Source organism: Gorilla gorilla, chromosome 1 (genome assembly GCF_029281585.2).
Source record: "Gorilla gorilla gorilla isolate KB3781 chromosome 1, NHGRI_mGorGor1-v2.1_pri, whole genome shotgun sequence".
In the NCBI taxonomy this organism is placed as follows: Eukaryota; Metazoa; Chordata; class Mammalia; order Primates; family Hominidae; genus Gorilla; species Gorilla gorilla.
This window is the reverse complement of record NC_073224.2, coordinates 121,800,304-121,825,528: the sequence shown is the minus strand read 5'-3', so window position 1 is coordinate 121,825,528 and position 25,225 is coordinate 121,800,304. Positions and strand designations below refer to the sequence as shown.

The window sequence follows — 25,225 nt, the reverse complement described above, 5'->3', positions numbered from 1 at the left end:
CAAGAAAAAGAAAAGGACCACACAAATAAAACCATTCTCTGCCTCAGGAGAAGGAGCAGGAAAAGAACAAAAATAAATAAATAACCATTCTCTATACAGAAAAATAAAACTCATCTCTATTTACTAATGACATGATTGCTTATAAGGTAAATCCCAAAGAATCTATTAAAGTATATTTTAAAGCTACTAGAATTAATTAATGAAGTTAGAAAAACCACAGGGTAAAAAGTCAATATAAAAATCAATTGTGGAAGGCTGAGGCAGGAGAATCGCTTGAACCCGGGAGGCAGAGGTTGCAGTGAGCTGTGATTGCGCCATTGCACTCCAGCCTGGGCAATAAGAGCAAAACTCCGTCTCAAAAAAAAAAAAGAAAGAAAGAAAGAAAGAAAAAAAGAAAAATCAATTGCACATTGCACAACAATGCAAATGTTGTTTTTAATGCCACTGAACTGCACACTTAAAATGGTTAAAATGGTAAATTTTATGTTGTGTACCTTTTAGCACATTTTTTTAAATGATAGTATCACAAAGTTTTCTAGAAGAAACAAAATGTCCTGAGACAACTGAGAATTTAAGTCTTTATTAAAGGTTTTTTAAAAATCAAATGTATTTATATATACTGACAATGAACAATGGGAAACCAAAATTTAAAATACAGAATTACCAAAAACATGAAATATGTATAAATTTATCAAAATACATACAAGATCTGTATGCTAAAAAGTAGAAACACCAATAAAAAATAAATAAATGGAGAGATATACCATTATTCATGGACTGAAACACTCAATACTGTGAAGATGTCAAATCACTCAAAATTTATAATCCCAGTTAAAATCCCAGTAGATTTTATAGAAATCAACAAGTTGATTCTAAAATTTATACAAAAAGGAAAAGTAACTAAAACAGCCACAACAATTTTGAAAAGGAATAAAGTTGGAGGACTCACACAACCTGATTTCAAGACTTTCTATAAAGCCATAATAATGAATACAATGTGGTAGTACCAAAGACAGACACATAAATCAAGAGAACAAAACAGAATGTCTAGAGTAGACCCACACATACCGAATCAACTGATTTTCAACAAAGGTACAAAGTCAATTAATGAAAAAGTAGTCTTTTCAACATCCATATGGAAAAAAATAGACTTCAACTTATACCTCACAGCATATATAGGATTTAACTCAAAATCAATTACAGACTTAAAGGTACAAATAAAGTAAAACTATAATAGTTTTGGAAGAAAAGAGAAAATCTTTGTGATGCTGGATTAGGCAAACATTTCTTAAACAAAATACCAAATGCATGAACCATAAAAGACAAAATTAGTAAATTGTACTTCCAGATTAACAACATCAATTCTTCAAAAGATACTGTTAAATCACTGGAAAGACAAGCCACAGATAGAGAAAATAATTGCAAATGTATAGATTATAAAAGACCTATGTCCAAAATATGTAAAGAACTATCACAATTTAATAATTCAAAAAAACAACAAAAATTTTTAAATGGGCAAGGGATTTGAGCAGCTAATTCAAAAAATACATATGACAAATAAACATAGGAAAAGATGCTCAACATCACTTGTCATCAGGGAATGCAAAATAGAACCACCACAATGAGATACTACCATGTATCTATTAGAATGGCTAACAATAATAAAGAGACTCACAATACAAAGTACTCACAACAATGAGAGGCAATTTTTGGAAAAGAATCTGACAGTTTCCTCCAAAGTTAAATATACACTTAACCTTTGACTCAGTAAATCCCATTCCTATGTATCTATCCAAGATAAATAAAAATTTATTTTCCCACAGAATCTATAGGCAAATGCTTATAGCAGGTTTATTCACAATCTCCAAAACTGTAAATAATTCCACTGATAAATATATAAAATGCATAATGGAGTACTGTAATACAGTAAAAAGGAATAAACTACTAATACATGGATAAATCTCAATGCATTATGCTAAGTAAAAGAAGCCAGCATTCTTAACTGTAGAGACAGAAAAGAGATCAGTAATCATCAGGGGCTGGCAATGGGATAGGGTAATTATAAAACGGTAAATGGAAATTTTCTAGGATAATAAAATTCTTTATCTTGATCATGCTGGTGATTACAATACTATGCACTGTAAAAACTCATAAAACTATATACTGAATTTTACTGTACGTAAATAATACCTCAATAAACCTTACTAAAAATAACAATTAATTCACAATGATTTTATTCCTATAAGCCAGGTCAGAGTTTCTCAAAATATAGAACCAATGTTTCCAAAATCACCTTTAACAAGGAGTATTTGGCATGAACAACGTAGGATTATGGTCTCCACGCTAAACCCACTGAATCAGTCCTTTGGGCAGGGCTTGGAATCCTCATTTTTATAAAACACCCTATGTGATTCTAATACATACTAAAGTTTGATAACCTCTTGGCCAGAGTATATATCATTTTTTTCTATTTTATTAAACGTGAATTTAAATGTTCTGACTATAGAAATATAGGTTAGAGGTATAAACAAATCACACAATATAATTTGACAATAAAATTACACATTAAGATAAATGTAATCTAATATTATATATTAAATACCAGCATCTTTAAACATATTTCTTCAAAAAAAAAAAAAGTAGTACATAAATAGCTCACTCTTTACACACAAAGGAACAACAATAAATGAAATATATAGATAAAAGTATATAAAGTCATAAAAATCCATACGAAAATGGGAATTTTTGTTTTGTAATAACACAGACATAGGAAAGGCTTTCTAAGGACCAAAATCTAGAAGCCAAAACACTGGGGGGGAAAAAAAATCCTTTAAATGATTACTTCAACATTAACAAAAAAAAAAAATTAAACAAAATACAGCTAACATAGATATGTATCTTTATAATACATATAACAAAAGGTAAATTTTCTTAAATCTACAAAGAGCTCTTACAAATTGTCTAGATCAACAAACCAAAATATGGGTGAAACAGTTTCTCAAAAAAACAAATAAATGACTTATAACCTCTTCCTTCAGTTTCTCTTTCTCCCACTCTTCAACCTCATTCTTTAACCTATTTCAATAGTAAAAGGGAATTTCCCATGCCCACTTCTCCATCACCTTAGGTCTCAAGTGTCTCCATGTGTTCTGTACCAAGATTTCCAGAGAGGAGAATTCAGAGTTGTTATTATTTATAGCCAAAAACTGGATTCAATTTCTAAACAGTAAGTTTGAATTACTAATTTTTGGTCTTACGAGGATCCATATTAATTCTTTCTGATTTCTTATTTAATTTTGTCCTTATTAGTTTATTTTCCCCCTTTACTTGGGCCATGGAATTAATTGCAATGGCAAAATCCTGGAGAAGGATCACTCTTGCAAAGGAGACATGGTGTATATAAAGCTAGGATCTGTGATGAATTCATGTTTTATTGAGATCCTCAAAATGGAAAAATTATTATTCCCAAGGAATAGTTCTGCCTGAAGCATCCAGTTCTAGACTGGTTCAATATTACCAATTTAGAAAAATAATATGCTTCTAGGGAAATTGTTCATTTTATTAAATTCCAACCCTCCCCTCCAAAACAAATAATGCATTGCTTGATTTTGCTCACCTCCTCTCCTGATAGGTAATATGCTGCAAGTAGGCCTCCAATAAATCGAATGTTGACTTCAAACACAGACACCTCTGAATTCTGTGAAAAACATATTGAAAACATTCACAAATACGTAATGCTTTATAGTTTTCAAAATATTATCAATACTTCATTTGTTTTTCACAAACACCCTGTGGAAAATATTTTTCTACTTTCTGCATCTTCATTTCTCATGCAACTGCAATCTCTCCTCTCGTTTGTTAATGTTACTGAAACTTCTCTACTGCTGTCACCACAGCTCCCTAATTCCTGAAACCAACAAGCCATTTTTTATGTACCTCACACAGTACTGTGAACTTATCAGGATATTTAACACTGTTAACTATTACCCTTCCTCATGAAAGCCTTCATTTCTAGAATTCTGGGTCATGATTCTAGAATAGCACTCTTTACTGGTGGTCCTTTTTCTTCTGTTCTAATCACTACAGCATAATTTTTACTTCCATCTCTCCTCCTGGATTTTAAGTATTTTTCCTAGAATATATAATAAGTGTTAAAGGAGGCACCAAAAAAATGGCAGAATGATGGATTATTCAATAATAATGTTGAGAAAATTGCCTCCTGGGTAAGAAATTAACATAAATACTAATTTCACAAATATCAAAATGAAATCTAAATTATTTGGAAATAAATGTTTAAAAAAATTTTAAAAGTAGAAGTGTGGCAATATATAAATTTCCCTGAGAAAGCAGGTACTTAAGCATAAAACCAATAGTTTTGATAAATTGATGACAGACATGAAATTTTTCTAAAATGCAAATTACCTATAAGAAAAAGAATCATAAACAAAACTAAATGGCAAACAGATGGAAACAGCACAAATATAGTAATATTAATAACCTTACTAAATAGAGTCTCTATGTTTGTATTTACATATTGATATAGATATTGCTAGAAATATTCTAACACATGGAAAGAAAAGCAGAAGTGGCAGAGAACATAATCAAAGAATCTACAGAAGATATACAACTAACATAAAAACATTCATAGTTAATTTTAATAAAAATTAAAAGGAAACTGTATTACTCTAAAGTCTTTCCAACATTCATAGGCAGGCACATCATCTGCTAACATATTTCTTCAGTATAGAATTTTTACAATATAATGTAATTTTTTGATAACACGATCATCATTCCATCCCACCATGAAAGCAAAGTGCTTAATATTACTTCATATATTCCCAACATCTAACATACTACAGGGCACATAGCAGACATTCACTAAATATGAGGAGGAAGGAAAAAAGGGTGGGAGGGCCTCCATCTCTTACCAGAATTGCAACAATAACCTTCCAACCAGTCCCTGCTTTAATACTTACCCTCCTCCCCTACCCTCTATTCAGCACACTATAGTTAAAATGAGCCTTTTAAATCTTACATCAGTTTAGATCACTACTCTGTGCAAACCCCTACGATGCCTTCACATAACACTCAGAGTAAAATGACCAATAAGATCCAACATGCTCAGATCCCCTACAACCTCTTTGACATCTCTTGTATTAATATCCCTTTGATTCATTTAATTATATGGGCCTACTTGCTGTACCCAGAATTGTCAAACTTGAGACTCCTATGTCAGCTTTACAATTGTTACCCTATTATCTGGATGCTTTCCTTTCACATAACTGAACAAATCACTCTCACTTCCTATAGGTCTCTGAATAAATGTCACCTTATCAGAAATTTTTTCTGACCATCTAATATAAAATATTAATACCAATTACCTTTCATTATTTCCCTAATTAACACATCATCATCTAACTATATATAATCACACGGTAATCAAATAGTTTCATTTGTAAAACAATCTTCCTTCACTACAGAAACAAATGGTATCAGAAATTCTAGAGGGACAGACGGAAAAATAGGATAGAGACATTTTTGAAATAAGTAATAACTGAGAACCTACTAAACTTGATGAAAACGTAAGTCTTCAGATTGATGAAACATTATGAGACCTTTAAAGAATAACCCACATATAGACATATAGTAATAGAATTACAGAACAACAAAGCAAAAAATAAAATATTAAAACAAGGGAAAAAACAGATTGCCTTTTTAAAATTAAACTGAAAACACACTTTGCAATAGTATAACAGAAGCAGGAAAGACAAGGGAACTGTACCTCTATTCTCAGTTTTAATATCTATTAAGACAGAGTTGTATATCCACATGGCTCCCCTTGGGTCTCTTCTCAGAAGTGTCACTTTAACAAAGAGTTCTTCCATGACCACCCCATGTAAAATACTAATAGCAGTACCCCACCATTACTCTCCACAGCACTTATCATCACCCTCTGATGTACTATATATAACTTGTTTACTGTTTTGCTCCCGACACTAGAACACAAACACAAAAAAGAGATAAAACTCTGTTTTGTTGATTACTATATCCACAGAATCTAGAACAGTGCCTGTTGCATTTGATAAATGTGTGCATTTATTTATCTATTACTTAATTTGGAAGTTTAAAATATAACTTGGGATCAACTAGACAACAATGACACATAAAACAAAAGGGGGGATGAGTTAAGTTAAAGCATTCTAAAATCCTTATATTCTTCAGAAGGAGGATCTTACTCTGTTGCCCAGGCTAGAGTACAGTAGCATGATCATGGCTCCCTGAAGCCTCAACCTCCTGGGCTCAAGCAATCCTCCCTCCTCAGCCTCCCAAGTAGCTGGGATTTATTTTCTGTAGAGTTCAGGTCTCACTATCTTGCCCACGCTGGGCTCAAGCGATCCTCCTGCCTCAGCCTCCCAAAGTGCTGGGATTACAGACACGAGCCATGACTCCTTGTCTGAAATTGATTAATTTCAAACTGCCTACTTAGGGTTATCCTTAAAGTTTATATATACTTATATATACTATACTTTGATGAGAGAGAGAGAGAGAGAGAGAGAGAGAGAGTGTGTGTGTGTGTGTGTGTGTGTGTGTGTGCACGCCTACTTTGGAGTTACCCTTAAAGTTTAAACATATACATTGTTTATTGTTTTGCTCTTGACACCAGAGCACAAACACAAAAAAGAGATAAAACTCAGTTTTAACGTATTTTTATAAAACATATATATCACATATATATATATATTTAAACTCAAGGATATCTCCAAAGTCAATAGAAATGGAAGGTATAATGTTAAACTAGTAGAGGGAAAAAGAGAGATGATGTAATTTAATCCAAAATAAGGAAAACAAACTAAAAACAAATGAAAAGTACGATCATAATATAGGTAGCAAAACAAAGATGAAAGACCTAACTCCAAATATGTTATCATAGTAAATGTAAATATATCAAACTTAATAGTTAAAAAGACTCTAAGGTTGGATAAAAATAACAAAACCCAAATACATACTATATATGCAAAATAAGCAGCTAAAACATAATGACATTTAAAGGTTGAAAGAAAGGAACAAAAAATGACTGTGCTGATGATTACACTACTTCTCTCAGGTTCAAATCCATTCTTCTATACTCTACTTTGGTATATGGGAGTTGGAACTACACAAATGCATTTAATTTACCAACTGGCTCCCTTTTAGGCACTAACATTAGGAGGTTCTAAAAAGACAATACAAGACTGGAGGAAGAAGAGTCTTATTCCCTCCTGTTTACTTCTAGTTTCTGATAGTGTCACACCAGCCAGGGTTCACCCTGGCAGTGGCAACTGCTTCCAGAGTACTGTTCCCCTACCACACATACAGACACACAATCCCCAAATCAGCCTCATGGTTTCCTTTACAGATATCAAGCATTTGGCTAGGTGTCTCCTCCTCAGAGTTCTGAGTCTCAGCTCTGACACAGTCTTCCTGAGGTACCAGTAACACCTGGGCAGCACAGGTACCAGTTCCATAGAGCCCAAGCTACTGCAGTTTAATGATCCCAACCTCTTCCCATTGTTCTTATAGCCCCCACAGGTGGCAGCTGTTTCCTGTTTCCTAGAGTTAATACTTCTGGTGATATCACAGTGCTCTCTTTTTGCCTTTTTGGTTCCCCATTAGTTGGATAACAATTCTAAACATTAAATCCTCTAGTTAAAATAAATGGCATAGTCTGGTTCCTGATTGAACCCTGACTGATAATAATGATATACAAGGGAATTATTAGCCATAATAAAGCTGTCCTGTCAATGAATGGGAGTATTGCACAGATGCTAATTCTCCCCAAATTAATCTGCAAATTAAATGCAATCCTCCTCAAAATTTCCACACAGTTTTCCAGAACCTGAAAGAACAAAAAGCTGAGAACTAAGATAATTTTCGCAGAGAACAAGATCAGATACCAACAGAGAACAGATTCAGATACAGACATCAAGCTTCTTATAAAAAAAATTGTAGTTAAGATAGTTTAGTATTGACATATGGATAAAGAAAAAAGCCAATGTTAAAGAATAAACTATAATATGACTAATATATGACTAATGTGGCATATAAAAGTAGCAGGAAAAGAAATAGTACTAGGATCAACTAGTAGTGGCCTACTTCATCCTACATTAAAAAAAATTCAATTCCATTTGGATTAAAGACTAAATACAAAAGCAAAACTTTAAAACCTTCAGAATAAAATAGAAGAAAATATATTCATGATCTAGGAGTAGGGCTTTCTTAAACAAGATACAAAAAGCACAATCTGTTGTACAAAGGCTACATAGCTACACAGAAAAAAAGACATTTCTCAGCTTTCCTTTGGAGTTAGTTGAGGCCGTGTTAGTAAACTCTAAAAGCAAAAATGGGGAGACTACCTCCTGAGAAGTCTTCTTAGAGAACAGTCACATTCTTTCTGTCAACTGGATAAAATGTCTGGATCTTTAGGAACCATTTTATACCATGAGGTCTAAGATATACACTGAAGCCGACAGAGCAACAAGACAAATGATCCTAGATCCTTGATGTTCAATGAGCCACCCAAACCAGCCCTGAACTGCTTAACTCTGTACTTGATTTACACGAAAAAAAATAAATATCTATCTTGTTTAAGCTCTTTTATATTAGGTTTTCTATCACTCACCATCAAACCTAAACTTAATTGATAATAAAAATTGTTCTCTTTGAGATACGTCCAAATTCTACAGTAATATAAAGGAAAGTAAACCATTTTTGTCTAGTTAGCTCCAAGAATGGCATCAGAGAAGAAATAATTATGGACTTATATCACAATTTAAATAACAAAGAGTCTGCCAGAGAGAAGTACATGGAGAAGTAGTGAAGGATAATAAAGTCAAAAGGAAAAGCAAGCACAAATATCACAAAAGATGTGAATATGACAAAACAGTCCACACATCTTTTAGGTGAAGACTGGTGATAATGAAAATAATTGCTACCATTTACTGAGCATTTAATATGTACCACATTATCTCAAATAATCCTCACAATACTATAATGGAATAGCAATTTTATGACAGGTTTAGGAAGATAAGGAACTTTCTCAAGTTGCACACCAAGAATGCAACTGTGCCGGGCGTGTGACTTAACAACTATGCCAAACCTAAGCAGTGCCACTTGACCATGCTAAAGTGCCAGAAGAATGGGTGAAGGCCTAACTATGAAAATTCATCGAAGCTGTGCTAATTACTCAACTTTAAAAAATATATATATATATTTTTTCCATTCATGAGAGGTCAACCCTCATGACCTAATCACCTCCCAAAGTCCCCATCTTCTAGTACCGTCACATTAGTGATTAGGTTTCAACATATGAATTTTAGGAAGGCACAAATGTTCAGACCATAGCAGTTAGACATTGTGTCTTTTCATGGTCAATCTAAGAGATTAGTTATCAATCATACACTCACCACACTGAAATCAAGGTTGTCTTCAATCCATCTTTGCCCATCTAGGAATTCATCATGAAGTCCCATGATATAAAGGGTATCCAAAGCATCTACTATGGTAGCACCCATTTGTGAACTTCCTATATTTGGGAAGAAAAAAATTATCATTAAAAAGATCCCTTTAGGCTCCTGTTCTCTTTGGGGGGAAAAAAAAGATTCCCTTCACATTCAGTGTATTTTAATTATTTACGTATAAAAGTAAACTAAAGTAAGAGTATAAGGACTAAAAATTTAGAATACCCAACATTGTTCGCTTTTACATTAGAAATTATATGTATATATTAGATAATATACATAGTTTAACATATTTTACCAAAAATAGTACTTTACTAAAAATAGGAAGATAAAAGAAAACTAAAAGCATACTTTTCCTTAATTTTCTGCCTGGTCAGAATATGAGATATCTATCTACTTAACTGAGAAAGGAAAAAAAAAGAGGATTAATTCAAGAAAAGAGGAGAGTAGTTCACGATGACAAAGCTAAGTAATAAGACAACCATGTCCTTCTGGTCTGGTCCAAATTCATAGAAAGGACAAAAAATATATTTAAAAATAATAATAAAGGTACAACAGGGCTGGATAACCACAGTGGAAAAAAAAACAATCCTTAACAATCAACAAGCAGGTAGATCAAATTGAAAAAAGGAAACCATCAAACAAAATATGAGTAGAGAAAATCAAAATAATAAAATGTATCCACTTTTAAGAAAGAGATAATCCTTATCATTAAAAAAATGTTCTGAGGGGAAGAAAGCAAGAAAGAAAGGGAGGAAGAGAGGGAAGAATTAATTCAAAACCAGCCTAACTGATACAAAAACTAGATAATGAAAACTTAAGAAAACAGGCCAATCTTACTAATGAATATAACTGTACAAATCCTAAATAAACTAGGTTTGTTTTGCTACTAGTAGAGTAAAAAATCTAGTAGTACAGCAAAAAAATAAATATCAGGGAGCAGATGGGTTCTCCCCAATCCCATTAATGCAATTATTATTTGTGTCCTATGAAAATGCAAATGATCCACACAGCTTACTGCCTGCATTAACTTGGCTTTACTATATTACATTGTCTTCAACAACATGAATTTACTGTTCCAGGAGCTCTTCCCCAGAAAGATAAAAGTTGCAAAAAAAATTTATTGTTCATTCCAGGAACTTCCTGAAAGACCCATCAACTCTACAACAGAAAGTATCAAATGATTATTTATACCCCAAAACTCTGAAAGGTTACGACTCCAGTGAGGTAGTGATCTCCTTACCAAAGTAATAATTAACAGCTTTGTCTTATCAACAGGTTTTCTTGGTGACATTTTCAGAGCCAGCATTCAACATTACTTAGTTCACATGTTCCATTTACTATTCTCCTCTTTTCTTTCTTTTTCCATTCCTCTTTCTACTGAGTAGAAATTGTTTTCTTCCAATGATTTAAAGCTACACAAATTTGTTCTTATGATGGTTGTTCTTAATTTACATGCCATTTTCTTGTTCATGTGTTCCTAATAATTTCTTCAACTTATCAATACATCTATCTTCTCTTAGCTAACAAGACAAATACTCCAACACACTCTGATAAATTCCTTGGTCTTCTACCTACTCAGTTCCCTTCATGTTGATGTTATCTAGAAAGTTATGTGTTGTTACGTTCCTCAGCTTTTTATTACGATAAAAATGGTATCAAGCCATTTAATCACTCATATATCTCTATCTCTTGCATAAATTCTTGAATATGTATTCTCTTTTAATTTTGGCATTTCATCCAAAACATTTACCAAACTTATTTTAAATCCTTGAGACTACTGTTTGTGTCCTTATTTTAATTTTTGTAGATAGTTCTGCTCCTCCAGTTACCTAGTTATTTATTTAGTCCTCTAAGTACATATTTCTCTAAGGTATTGACTATTCTGGAGTGGAAAAAGGCCTGACCCACCTATTCTGTACCAGTCTTGGTTAGTTGCACTAGGTGCCATGAGCTAAAGGCTTCAAGGAAGAAAAGTGTAAAATTGAAATTACTGGCTATCATCATGATTGTTTACCTAGAGGAAGTCAAGATTTGAACAGGAAAAAATGAAAAAGCCTAACACTATTCTTGGGTCAAAGAAGCAGCAAAGCATGACATTGCAAAATATATAAAACATCATAAAAATTTAGTATGAGAGCAAGGGAATCAACTAAAGCAGTTCTCACAAAAACACTTAAAATATTTATATTAGTTAATAAGAACAAATGAAAGTAACTGAATATTCTAAGACAGAAAAAACAAATTTGAGCAAAATAATAGAAGAATAAGAAAAACTAAAGGCAGAAATGGATGAATTAGAAATGAAGAAAATTATTGAAATAATAAATTCAAGAAATGGTTCCATGAGGAACCATACAATGAATCTACCATCAACCTCATTTTTAAAAGGTAGACAAGACAAAAACACAAAATAAATAAAAATGTAACAACAGACAAGCACAGAGAAAATTTTTTAAAATTATAAAAGGCCCATTTTATTCATATATTCACAATAAATTTGATCTTTCTCGAGAAATACTATTTTTGACTTATGAAAGAAGAAACAGAAAATCTAAACAAACAGACCGAAAAACATAGGAAATAAACAAGTTTTCAAACAGCTACCTGCTATCAAAATACCATATTCTGGAAGTTTCATAGAATGACTACTACTTTAATTTTAAGGATGATAACTCCTATTCTATACAAACTTTTATATAACATAGGGAAAAAGATCTTAAAATTCAATTTGTAAATTCTTTATATCATTGGCGGAAAAAAATCGAATTTACTAAGAAACATACAACTACTCCTGATCTCATTTGTGAGCATCAAGGAAATATTTAGGAGTGGAATTGCTAGGCTATACAGTAAGTTTATAAGAAACCGACAAACTGCTTTCCACAGTGTACCATTTTACACTCCCAATACAATGTATAACAGTTATAGTTGCTCTAGCATCCTTGTCAATATTTGGTATTGTTGATCTTCAAATTTTAGACATGTTAATGGGTGTGTAGAAATATTCCATTGTGGTGTGAATTTTACTTTCCCTGCTTATTGATGTGCTTACTGGCTATTCATATACATCCTTGGGTGGCGAAGTATTTATATATTCTGGATACATCCTTATGTAAATATTTCAAATATCTTCTCCAAGTCTTTGGTTTGTCTTTCCAATTTCCTGATGTCTTTGGGGAGCAGAAATCTTCAATTTTCATTGAGTCCAATTTACCAACATTTTTATTTTATACTTAATGCTTTTTGTATTCTAAAAAATCCTTGCTAACTCAAAGTCGCAAAGATGTTCTCAAGTGTTTTGTACTGAAATTTTTTTACTTTTAGCTTTTATATTTAGCTCTGTGATCCATTTTTCTATACAATGTTGAAGGAAGAGGCAAAGCTCATTCTTTTCCCATACGAATATACAGTTGTCCCAGCACCACTTGTTGGAAAGGCTATCCTTTTAATCACTGAACCTCAGCATCTTTGTTGAAAATCAATTAACCATGTATGTACACTTCTATTTCTATTCTTTTCCACAGATCTCTATGCCCATCCTTATGCTAAAACCATACTGTCCTGAATTGTAGCTTTACTGTAATTTATAAAATCAGGTAGTGCAAATCCTTCAACTTGGTTTTTTTTTTAAAAAATTACTTGACTATTCTAAGTGCTTTGTATTTTCATAGATTTTAGAATCAACTTGCCAATTTCTACAGAAAAGCCTAGTCATTTTGATTGGACTGCTCTAAATTTAAACATAAATTTAGAAAGAATTAACATCCCAACAATATTGAGTATTCAAATTCATGAACATGGCATTTCTCTCCATTAAGTCCTTTTAAATTTCTCTCAAAAACAACATAAAGTTTTCTGTGTACAAGTTCTGTACATATTTTGTCAAATTTATACACATATAGTTCTTATTTTTTGATACTACTGCAAATGACTTTATTTTTTAAACTGTGTTTATAACTGTTTGTTGCAAGTATATCAAGACACATAATTGGTTTTGCATATTAAACTTGTATCCTATAACATTACTAAATTTGTTTATTCTAGCACCTTTTTTTGGTACATTCCCTAGGATTCTCTCTGTGGGCAATTATGTTGACTAAAAATGTAAAGATAGTTTTACTTCTTCATTTCCAATCTTTATTCTTTTCTTTTTCTTTTTCTTTTTTCTGCCTTAGTGCACTGGCTAGGATCTCCAGTACAACGTTACATAAAAGTGAGAGGGTAGACACCTTTGCCTAGCTTGCAATCTTAGGGGAAAGCATATAGTCTTTCAATATTAAGTATGTGGGGGGTATTTTGCATTTTTTGCTTATTGTTGTTGTTTTGAAATTCTCTTTATCAGGTTAAAGAAATCCCCTTTTTAGTTTAGTGTGCTGACAGTTTTTATCATCGATGGATGTTAAATGTTATTAAATGCTTTTTCTCCAACTACTGGGATAATCCTATGATTTTTCTCTTTTATTATACTGATATCTTAAACTACACTAGCTAATTTCCAAATGTAAAACCTATCATGTATCTCTATGATAAACTCCACTTAGTCATAATGTAATATACACTCAGCCTTCAGTATTCACCAGTTACATATCCACAGGTTCAACCAACAGTAGACAGAAAATATTTGGGGAAAATAATTTTAAACATAACAACACAGCAATTTAAAAAACAAAAATTTTAAGACACAGTATAACAACTATTTCTATTGTATTAGGTATTCTAAGTAATCTAGAGATAATTTTAAATATATGAGAGAATATGCTTAGATTATATGCAAATATTATATACTATTTTATAAAAGAGACTTGGGCATCCATGGATTTTGGTATTCTCTGGAGTCCTGAAACCAATCCTCCATGGATACCAAAGGACAACTGTATTACTCAATAAGATTTACTAAAATTTAATTAAATATTCTTATGTCTATGTTCATAAGGGATATTGCTCTATAGTTTCCTTTTCTTATAAATATCTTTGTCTGGTTTTGATACTAGGGCTTTAGTGGTGCTCCTAAGAATACATCATCCTTAATGGACAAACACCTGACAAGGGTACCTCAAATTACATTAAGCAAAAGTTGGCAGAACTGAAAGAAGTCCAAAATAAGAGTTGAGGACTTCAACATCCCTCTCTCAGTAACTGACAGAACGAGACAGAAACCCAACTAAGATAGAGACAGCCTGAACAACCCCATTGACCAATGGGATCTAACTGACATCAATAGAACATTCCACACAATAACAGCAGAATATACACATACCATTCTTTCTAAGAACAAATGGAAAATTCACTAGACAAACCTGTGTCTAAAAGCAAACCAAAAATAATTTAAAAGAATGAAAATTATGTGAAGTACATTCTCTGATCCTAACAAAATTAAAACGAGAAATCTGTAACAGAAGGATTTTTTTAAACTCTAAATACTTAAACTTACTCAAGGAAAATTTTAAAACACTGAATTGAATGAAAATGAAAATATATCAAAACCTCAGGAATGCAGCAAAAGCAGTAGTTAGAAAGTTTACAGTAATAAATACATTAGAAAAGAGGATCTCTGGTCAATAATCTAGGCTTCTACTTCAAGACACTAGAAAAACAAGAGCAAAATCAACCCAAATCATGCAAAAGAAGAAAACAATAAAGAGTAGAAATCAAAGAAATGAAAACAGAAAGAAAATATTACAAAGATCAACGAACCCAAAAGTTGTTTCTTTGAAAAGATCAATAAAATTAATAAACTTCTAGCAGGACAAGAGAGGAGACAAAATATAAATCACTAATATCAGAAATGAAAGGGGATTATTACTACAGCTGCCACAGACATTCAAATGACAAGGCAATACTCCAAACAATTCTATTCATATAAAATCAGTAACTTAGATAAAACCAGACCAATTACTCAAAAACCACAAATTACCAAAACTCACCCAAAATGAAACAGATAAACTGAATGGTCCTTACTATTAGAGAAATTAAGTTTGTAGTTTAAAAACCTTCAAGAAAAAAAAAAATTCCAGATGCAAGTGGTTTCTTCAGCAACATATACCAAACATTAAAGAAAAAAATAAAACCAATTCTAAACAATCTCATCCAGAAAACTGAAAAGCAGAAAACACTTCCCAAATCATTTTCTGAGTCCGGCATTACTCTGATATCAAAAACAAGACAAAGATAATACAAGAAAAGTACAGAGCAGTATCTCTTATTAACATAGAAGCAACAATCTTCAACAAAACATGTACAAATCAAATCACAGTTAAGTCAGAAATAACAAACGGAACATATTTACGTATAAATACACACACACACACACGGAAAATAAAATGCACCCTTCAAAAAGCATTGCAAAATCAAAGAATACTTTTTACAAATTAAAATAATTTCTTCTACATGCAAAAAGACCTATCCCTAACAAAACTTTCTACTTTCCAGAACATCTAAATAGAAATAACTCATTCTGCTTTTTTTTTTTTTTTTTTAAGAGAAAGGGTTTTGCTATGTTGCTATGTTGTCCAGGTTAGGGCACAGTGGCTATTCACAGGCATCATGATCATGGCGCCCCATAGCCTTGGACTCCTGGCCCCAGGCCATCCTCCCATCTCAACCTCCTGCGGAGCTGGGACTATGTGCCACTGCACCCAGCCATTCTAACTATTAATCATTGTTAGAATAATTAGTATCAGTGCTAACTTACATCCAGCAACACTTCCTTCTCCCCTCTCCTGGCTCCAGAGCCAGGCCCTAACTAAGCAAAACAAAAAGAACATGTCCCATCCTCCTAAGCACAGCATTTGGTTCAACAATGGGCACAAGACCTAATCAGAGACAATAAGAAACAGTGAGTATTTCAATTATATTTCTAAGACATCCGAGTGCTCTCTTCTCTACAATGTTCTCTTTCCCACAGCTGTGGTAGTATGAAGACATGAAGCTTCAAGTTGCTACAGCCATCCTGCTAAGAAACCAGCTTGATTATATCAACACACAGGAAAACAGAAAAGATAAAGTAAAAAAGCTCAGGTAGAATCAGATATACACCAGGAATTCATTCAGCTGATTAAGTTTTCTTTTTAGTTTAAGCCATTTTGCAATGGATTTTCTGTTATCTGCACGTAAAGAGGACTCTGATGCCAAGAACTAACTAGACAGAAGTCAGAGGAGCCCCTATCTCAGTTACCATATAAAAGAATTGTTTAATAATCAAGGCTAACAAAAAGAGTGTTTTAAGTTAATGTTTTCCCTAAAATCTAGAATACTGCAAGCAAAGGTTCAGTATCCACCTACATATTCCTATTCTGTAAAGGCATACGAAATTTGAGATGTCAAATGAGACACTGAGAACTACTTACCACGCTTCTCTTAGACTTTTACTGTTTTTTTAAAAAAGAAAAAGATCAAAAAATAGATTAAAAAAATTCAAATTGTACTTACTGGCAAGAATTTGAGATACACAAAAGAAACAGAGTAAGTAGGAAACAAAGTATTAAACTATAAAAAATAATCCTTTAACAAACTGACTGCATAGCTACAAACATAAGACAAAACATAATAATGGATCTATTCCTACTTAGCTTATCTGGCTGGAAAAGAAACTGTAACCACTCAAAAATTCAATAAAAAATAAGCAGCACCTAATTTTGACTATTGAAAATTCTGTAGATTTTCTTTTTCTACCATTTCACTATAATTTTCTTCGCAGAATAGATGTTTCCTAAGTGTCAAAATTAATTTTCTTCTATCTTTAAAGTTTACTAAAGCATCGATATTTATTTGATAAACAGATAGGACCAGTATCTATTTGATAAATATTAATACATTAGATGTTCTGAGAAATATCGTTTGAAAAAAGTAAAAAATTGACATCCAATTTTTATTTTCAATATATTTTTATACTCCAATCTTTTTAAAAGGCTCACAATTTACCGTTGAGTTTAACATAAAAATAGTTACTTGAAGGGAGGTTCTAAATTTAATTGACTATTAAATTTAATGTCTTTATTGCACTAACGCCTCATATTGTGACATCCACAAAGCAGTAAGAACTTTCCAGTCCAAAACTCTGTTAAGAAAATATACTTTATTTCAGTACATAATAGCTGATAAATTAAATATCATATTATGAAGTCTCTAGTAGTCACTGATTACCTAGAGGAAACTTTTTTCCTTTACTCCTCTACCACAACATCTCCCAAACCCAACAGAAATTATTTTTTAAGACATTTTCTTTTTTGACCAAAAGCAAGCAACAATGAACAAATTATAAGAAAAGTCACAGCATTAGAAAAATCCTTCCCTAGTGTCAAAAAGAAAATTGCTGTTATTTGAATTACTGTGATGGTTTACTACAGGTAATAAAATCAGATTGCATATAACTAGTTTGTGACTTTTTAGCCCATTAAAATTTTCTTGCCTTCATCTATCATTACTTAAAAGATAATCATCAAGTCACATCAAGAAGCATTTAAAATGGGGGAAAGGAGTGAAGACTACAAAGAGTAGCTTAACAATTCTGAAGACTTACCTTTGGGTTTAGTAAAAGTTGCTAAATTGGTTAAATTAAACTGGGAAGTTTTACAAGTGAACTGAGCTCAGGGAAAGTAGGATGAACAAACTCAAGATGAACACAGCTCTTCCCCAAACCTCCATTCACAGAACACATTGTTAATTTTTCCTTAGGAACTGTGAATGTACAACATAACCCACTGAATTCAGTAACCCAATCATCCCAGGTATGTCACTTTTTAAAAAAATGTACACAGAACTACAAGAATTTCCTATCCCTCCCTCTTCCTCTGTAATATGAATATCAGAATAGGTATTGTGTTGAAGAAAAAAATGACAAGTAGGTGCCTACTTTTCCTGACACTAAAGAAAAAAATGCCAAAAAAAAGCTTTTAAATACTCAGATAAATGACTAAAGCATCCATATGTAAATAGAAAATCTACCACATATATGTGTACTCCAAAGCAACTGGAACTTAATCGTGACTGACACTTGCAAAAAATCAAACATGTTTCTTCAAATTATAGTTCCACAGAAATACTCAGATTTTAGAAAGTACTTTGAAAAGTTACATCTTGTTTTAAAAGATGGAGGTAGAAAATGGAAATAGTAATTAGAAAAAGTAAACTTACCAAATATGTTAGGGGAGTGTCCTTTCCTTGCAATAGGTCTGAGTTCATTATGTCCCCACCCATATGTCCTATAGTTATCCCAAGCATGTTTCATCATCTGAAAAGACAAAAATTATAATCCATCAATTTAAATTTTTCACAAACTGTTTTTTTATTTCATACAATTTTGGGTTCTATTACTATATCCTTGCCCATTCTTCCAGATCTATATTAGTATATTATTCAATTAACATTTGTATCAGTATGAAAACATACATAACTATGTTTAATCTCCATCTATACGACAGGAAAAAAATGGGCATAATAGACAAGTCCTCTTTCTTCAGGAGGTACATATTTGTTTGGCATTCTTTCCTTTTGAGAAATGTCTTTTTGGGGACAGCTCCCCTTTCCTCACATATAACAGAGCTGTCAATCAAGAGGCTCTGCTTCTACCACCAATTAACTCACCCTAGCTAGAAAATCCCCTATCCTTAGACCAGAGATCAACAAACTAACTCTGCTGTTACAGCATAAAAGCAGTCCCAGATAATATGTAAGTAAATGGACATGGTTGTGTTCAAATTAAAATTTATTTTATTTATTTTTTTTGTTTGAGATGGAGTCTCGCTCTCTCGCCCAGGCTGGAATGCAGTGACGCCAGCTCAGCTCATTGCAAGCTCCACCTCCCGGGTTCACACCATTCTCCTGCCTCAGCCTCCTGGGACTACAGGTGCCCGCCACCACACCTGGCTAATTTTTTGTTATTTTTAGTAGAGACGGGGTTTCACCGTGTCAGCCAGAATGGTCTTGATCTCCTGACCTTGTGATCCGCCCACTTTGGCCTCCCAAAGTGCTGGGATTACAGGTGTGAACCACCATGCCCAGCCTAAAATTTATTTTTAAAAAACAGACAGCAAGCAGAATTTGGCCTACAGGTTGTAGCTGTCAACCCCTGCCCTAAACAAAGTGAGTGGATACATGTGATTCAGGTAGGAACAACCAAGTTCTTTTTACACATATTGTTATTGACACCATGAGATAGAGGGACTTTTTTATTCTGCAATCTCATGGTCTATGTAATATATAATCCTGGAGCTGATAATGGCTCTCTGCCAGCATGGAGAAACTAGCAAAAGGAAAGAGAGACAGATGCTTAACACTCACAATAATATCTACAGGATTGGATTCAGCCAAACTTGAAGCCCTTGTTTAGAGCCATTAAACCAATAAATACTATTTGTATCACTTAGTTTGAGCTGAGTGTCTTACAACCCAAGGAGTTCTGAGTTATACAATAGCAGAGTATTTAATTATATATCAGATGAATTACATAATAGTAGACCAAAAATCTATTCATTTAACAGCATACTATTCATTAAACATTTCCCAACTTGCTTTATGCAGCCAGCATTAATCAGACACCAAAATCAAGCAAAGATATTACAAGAAAACTCAAGACCAATGTATCTCAAGAACACAGATGCAAAATTCCTTAAGAAAAATTAGCAACATCTAAGACAGATACTATACCACAACAAAGTGGAGTTTAACCCAGGAATATAAGACTAATTTAACATCCAAAAAACAATGTAATTTACCATGTTAACAGAATAAAGGAAAAAAAATCATACAGTCATCTAGAGAAAAATGAAGACAATGCATCTGACAAAATTCAACACTCATTCATGATAAAACTCTCAGTAAACTACAACTACAAGGAGACATCCTCAACCTAATAAACAGCATCTTTAAAAAACCTACAGTTGACACAACATAGTTAATGGCAAAAGACTGGATGGATGCTTAACCCCTAAAGTTGGGAACAAACCTAGTATGTCCATTCTCACCACTTACTTTGAACAATGTATTAGAACTCCTAGCCACTGCAGTACGACAAGAAAAAAAATATAAAAGGTATAAAAATCAAGAAGGAAAAAGTAAAAGTATCTCTTCACAGAAGACATAACTATGTATAAGAAAAATCACAAGCAATCTACAAAAAAGCTATAAGAATAAATAACTTCAGTAAAATAACAGGATAAAAGTTCAGCAAACTAAAACATGTTTCTATATGCTGAGTTCCGTGAGTACTTCTGGTGAGTCACTGAACCTGAGGATCATCTGGGGGTCCCCTGAACACACATGGTTATCTATCTGAATTATTACGTATTTGAAAAAAGTATTTCAGTACATTGTAATGACATCTGAAAAAAAGCAAGTCAGGCATCTGAAAAAAAATCTATCACTGTCTCTCCCAACACTGTCCGAAGGAAGTGCCTTAAGTAGTCTACATATAAAACAGACTCTAGAGGTGAGGTAAAATCAGAGCACAGCTCTATTTCTACTCCATCAAGGTCAAGGTTTTATAATAATTCATAAGGCTAAGCTTAAAGTATCTGCTATACCTTCCATATCCATTACTAGAATATATCCAAATAGATATTTGATTACTTGAACTAAATTTATCTTACTTTATAATAATTAAACCTTCTGAAATATTGTTGGTACAATTACACTCTGATAAAATATTTTTCTTCACAGGCAGTATAATCACAAACTCCACCCAGAATTTTTAGGAGTTTTAACTAATTAACAAAGTTTAACTCAAATATTCACTAGATTTTTCCCATCTGGTATTCTCTTTACTTTTAAGTAACTACAGAATAACACATTGAAAGACTTCTGAGGCTAAATAAATTTAAAGATTTTTGAAATCAATTCTTTCCCATTTTTCAATCCATGGAGACTTTTTGGAAGGAATGTGTTCTTAATCTACAGTATAGTTGAGGGATACCATGACATGTTCCTTAAAAAATTGGAGATATAATGCTAGCTCTTTAGAAGCCTGTTTATGAGGTGATCTGCATAGTATCTAGCAGAGTCCCTTTGTAACTGAACATTTAAGAAACTGCTTAGACAATAAGTTATATACAGATATATTATTAATAAAATGCTGAATTTCAAAAGATCTCTGAACAAAGAATGAGTGGCACTAACCATCCAAAAGTTGTATCAAAAATATTTTAAGTGTCCAATAATTACATTATAATTAACATTAAAAAAAAAAAAACAAGAAAGAGTTCTAGTCCTTATTACCAACCTGGAAGCTATACTACAACTATGACCCAAGAACAAACGGATCAAAACAGGATACCATAGATTATATATATTTGTTTGTATCCAAATACAAATCCATAAACACTCCATATCACAAAACTCGGCTTATTACCTCTTTAATTTTTTCCCTTTTCTCTCTTATGTCATTATCTTCTGGGTCTCCACCACTTATTCCTACAAGGTTGGGAATAGGGACTGGTGGCAGTGGCTTGTTCTCTTTTATCTTCATTTCTTGGACTACCTTATTTTTCTCCGTCTGAATTTCTGCTCGAATTTCCTCTCTTGACTTTCTTAATTTTTCTTTTGCTTCTTCCAAGGCCTTCTCATGATCAGCTCGAATTTTATTTCTCAGACGTTCTTCCTCTTCCCTGTGAGAAAAGAAGGAAATAAAACGTAAGAGTGAGGCTACTTAAGAATGTCAACCTTTAAACATAAAACATAAAGGTTTCTCCATTAAACCCAGGAACTTGTTTTCTACTTTTGCCATTAAAAGGAAAGAATTATCAGTGAGACACATTCAGATCTGGAATGAGAAAGAAAAGGAACCCTGGATGCCTAAGATCAAACTCTGTTTATAATCTCTTTATACAATTTCCAGACTAAGAGCAGAGATAACAGTAACTTATCCATAGACACTTGCAAAAAACAGACACCAGTGAAAACTAAATGGAGGAGAGAAAACAAAAATAGAATAAGTAACAGAGAAGAGACAAAAATATAAACATAAGGCCAAAGAAAAAGAGGAAAAGATAAGAGAACAGGAAGTTTTTCATTTATATAGTACAGCATATGCTTCTAAAACCTTTAAGTTTTCAAAAGTGCATAGATATTATAATGTAACATTCCCAACAGATGTGGGCATGACTACTTAAAACTCTCTTGAACTCTTGTTAAAAACAGATTCCAATTTAGTAGGTCTATATGAAACCCATGAATCTGTATCATGAAGAGCTCCTCAGATGATTCTGGTGTACACACAGATTTGGAAACCACTACTGCAATGGACACCTACACCGTTTTCCACCCAGCCCTACTTTTGTGAAAGAGAGTTCAATATTCCCTCTATATCCACCCCAATCCACAGGAATGAATACAAGAGTGGTATTTACTGTAAACCACTCTTTTCCAAATCAGTCAACCAACGATGACTACTCTAAGGGTAAACACCTAACCCAAGAGTCAATAGGTCATCTCTCCAGAAATTTAATTCAAGCTCTGCAGATGGCTGAACTTATAACATTGCTAGTGAGAATGTAAAATGGTGTAAATTTTTCCACTTTGGAAAAGTTTGTGTTTTTTTAAAACACTAAAGATGTAACTATCATAGAATCCTGCAAATGCACTTCTCGGCATTTATCTCAGAGAAATAAAGACTTGTGATCACTGGAAAAAAAAAAAAACCTTTATACAAGCTGGTCACAAAAAGACAAATACTGTATGATTCCACTTGTAGAAGGTACTTAAAGAAGGCAAAACCCTAGAGACAAAAAGTAGAATGGTGGTAGCCAGGAACTAGAGATGGGATAATGAGAAGTTATTGTTTAATGGGTACAGACAGAGTTTCAGGTTTGCAAGATGAAAAGAGTTCTGGAAATGGATGATAGTGATGGTTGTACAACAATATGAATGTATTTAATGCTACTGAATTGTATACATTAAAATGGTTAAGATGGTAAATTTTATGTTAATTGTATTTTGCCATAATGAAAAAAAATGGAGGACAAAGGACTATACACAAATGTTTATAGCCCACAATAGGCAAAAACTGAAAACAATCAAGATATCCTCCAAAAATAAACAGTTAAACAAAACTGTGGTATATCCACACTATGGACTACTACTTAGCAATAAAAAGGAGTGAATTGTTTATACACACTCCTTGAATGGATCTCAAAGGCATTCTTATCCGAGTGAACGAAGCCAATTTCAAAAGGTTATATACTATATGATTCCATTTATATGACATTCTCAAAAAAGACAAAAAAGAGGGATGGTGAATAGATTAGTGGTAGCCAGGAGTTATGGATGAGGCATGGGCTAACTATAAAGGAATAACACAAGGGAGTTTTTTTTTTAATGACAGAATTGTTACATATATAATTATGATGGTAGTTACATGAATAGCACATGTGTTAAATCATAAACCTGTATGCCAAAAGAAAAATTCACAATTTAATATTATCTAGTATTAACAATAAAATGTTAAACACTGGAGAAAAAAATGAGTTATTAGCACTGAAAAGGTGCTGATAAGAGAAACAAGAGAGAGAAAAGGGAGAGGGAGGTGAAGTAGGCTAGACGGTCAGTAACACAAAAGGTCATTCAGCAGGGAGGAAGAATCCATGGGCCCTACAGACAGACTGGATTGATGTGGGAGGAATAGGGCAGGGAACTAAGGTTGGTCCCTGAATGAATCCATGAGAAACTGACATGAGGGCTGATCTGTTCAGGCGACTCAGGCAGACAAGGGCATCATCAGCACATAGGTACTGATTGAAGTCTTATATAAGATACCCAAGGCAGAAACACCCAAGAGCCTTCCAATCCCAGCCCCACATTTTACCAACAGAAAAACACGGTACTACTACCCCCAGAGAACAGATCATAATCCATCTATGTTAATCAAGTCTTTCCCAGCTGTCCTTGCAGCTAAGGGTAGCCATAAAACCCTATTTCAACCAAAGAGAAAAAAGGGAACTACCAGGAATTTTCCTTTACGGATTAACAAATGGACAGAGCCAGTTGAGAAAAGGACATTTACCTGCTAAGTCTAAACCCACCCAACCACCTGTCCCTGTCTTCAAATGTATTTGTGAAGCCTAAAGCTAAGAGAGCCATCTTGCAATCAAGAGACAATAAGCCTGAGGTCAAATGGCCAACATGGTTCAGGACAGAATAGAAAGAGGGAAAGTGCCTGCTATCATGAGTTACCGCCACGGCCCTCAATTGTCCCCAGATTTCAGATTCTATGGAGTAACTATCAATGGGTATTCTGACATCTCCAGCTGAGAATTTCCCCAACTCACCCACTCACTGTGCAAGCAGGCACACAGATTCAGAAAAACAGAGGACCTGGAAATGGGCCCCAAAGAAGAGCAACATCAAATGGCGAAGACTGGCTCTTTCAAGGGTAATTTTCTGTCCTGATGACAAATGGGGAGATTGCCCCAGGAAAACAAGCTTTCCATTTCTATCTCCACGTACCATGTTATCCCCAAGTTATTGCTAAATGGCACGTGGAATCCCCAACCATGTTTGCAATAGCTCATATGTTATCACTCAGAAAGCATCTTCACCTACCAGTGAGCTTCCACGAACAGGTATTACACACGATTTTCTAGAGCCCACCCTGTGGGGGCCAAGACATATATGCCACAAAACATCCCATATCCCCTCACAGAGTTTCACCACACACATGGGCATTTTAAAAGCCCTGAGAAGTTCTGCAATAGAGTTGCCTAACACAACACTTCTTGAACTTACTTAGTCATAGT

At 33.3% G+C, this 25,225-nt stretch overlaps 1 protein-coding gene across 1 annotated transcript in view; it reads right to left on the bottom strand.

Annotated features, from left to right (window-relative positions):
• Nucleotides 1-25,225, bottom strand: part of MAN1A2 (mannosidase alpha class 1A member 2) — a 159,534-nt gene that overhangs the window by 102,091 nt on the left and 32,218 nt on the right. Inside the window, exons 2-5 of the mRNA XM_004026429.5 lie at nt 21,844-22,099; nt 18,633-18,729; nt 9,444-9,562; nt 3,617-3,697 (exon numbers count right to left, since the gene is read on the bottom strand). Coding sequence (XP_004026478.1) covers nt 3,617-3,697; nt 9,444-9,562; nt 18,633-18,729; nt 21,844-22,099 — 553 coding nt within the window. The remainder of the gene's footprint in view (nt 1-3,616; nt 3,698-9,443; nt 9,563-18,632; nt 18,730-21,843; nt 22,100-25,225) is intronic.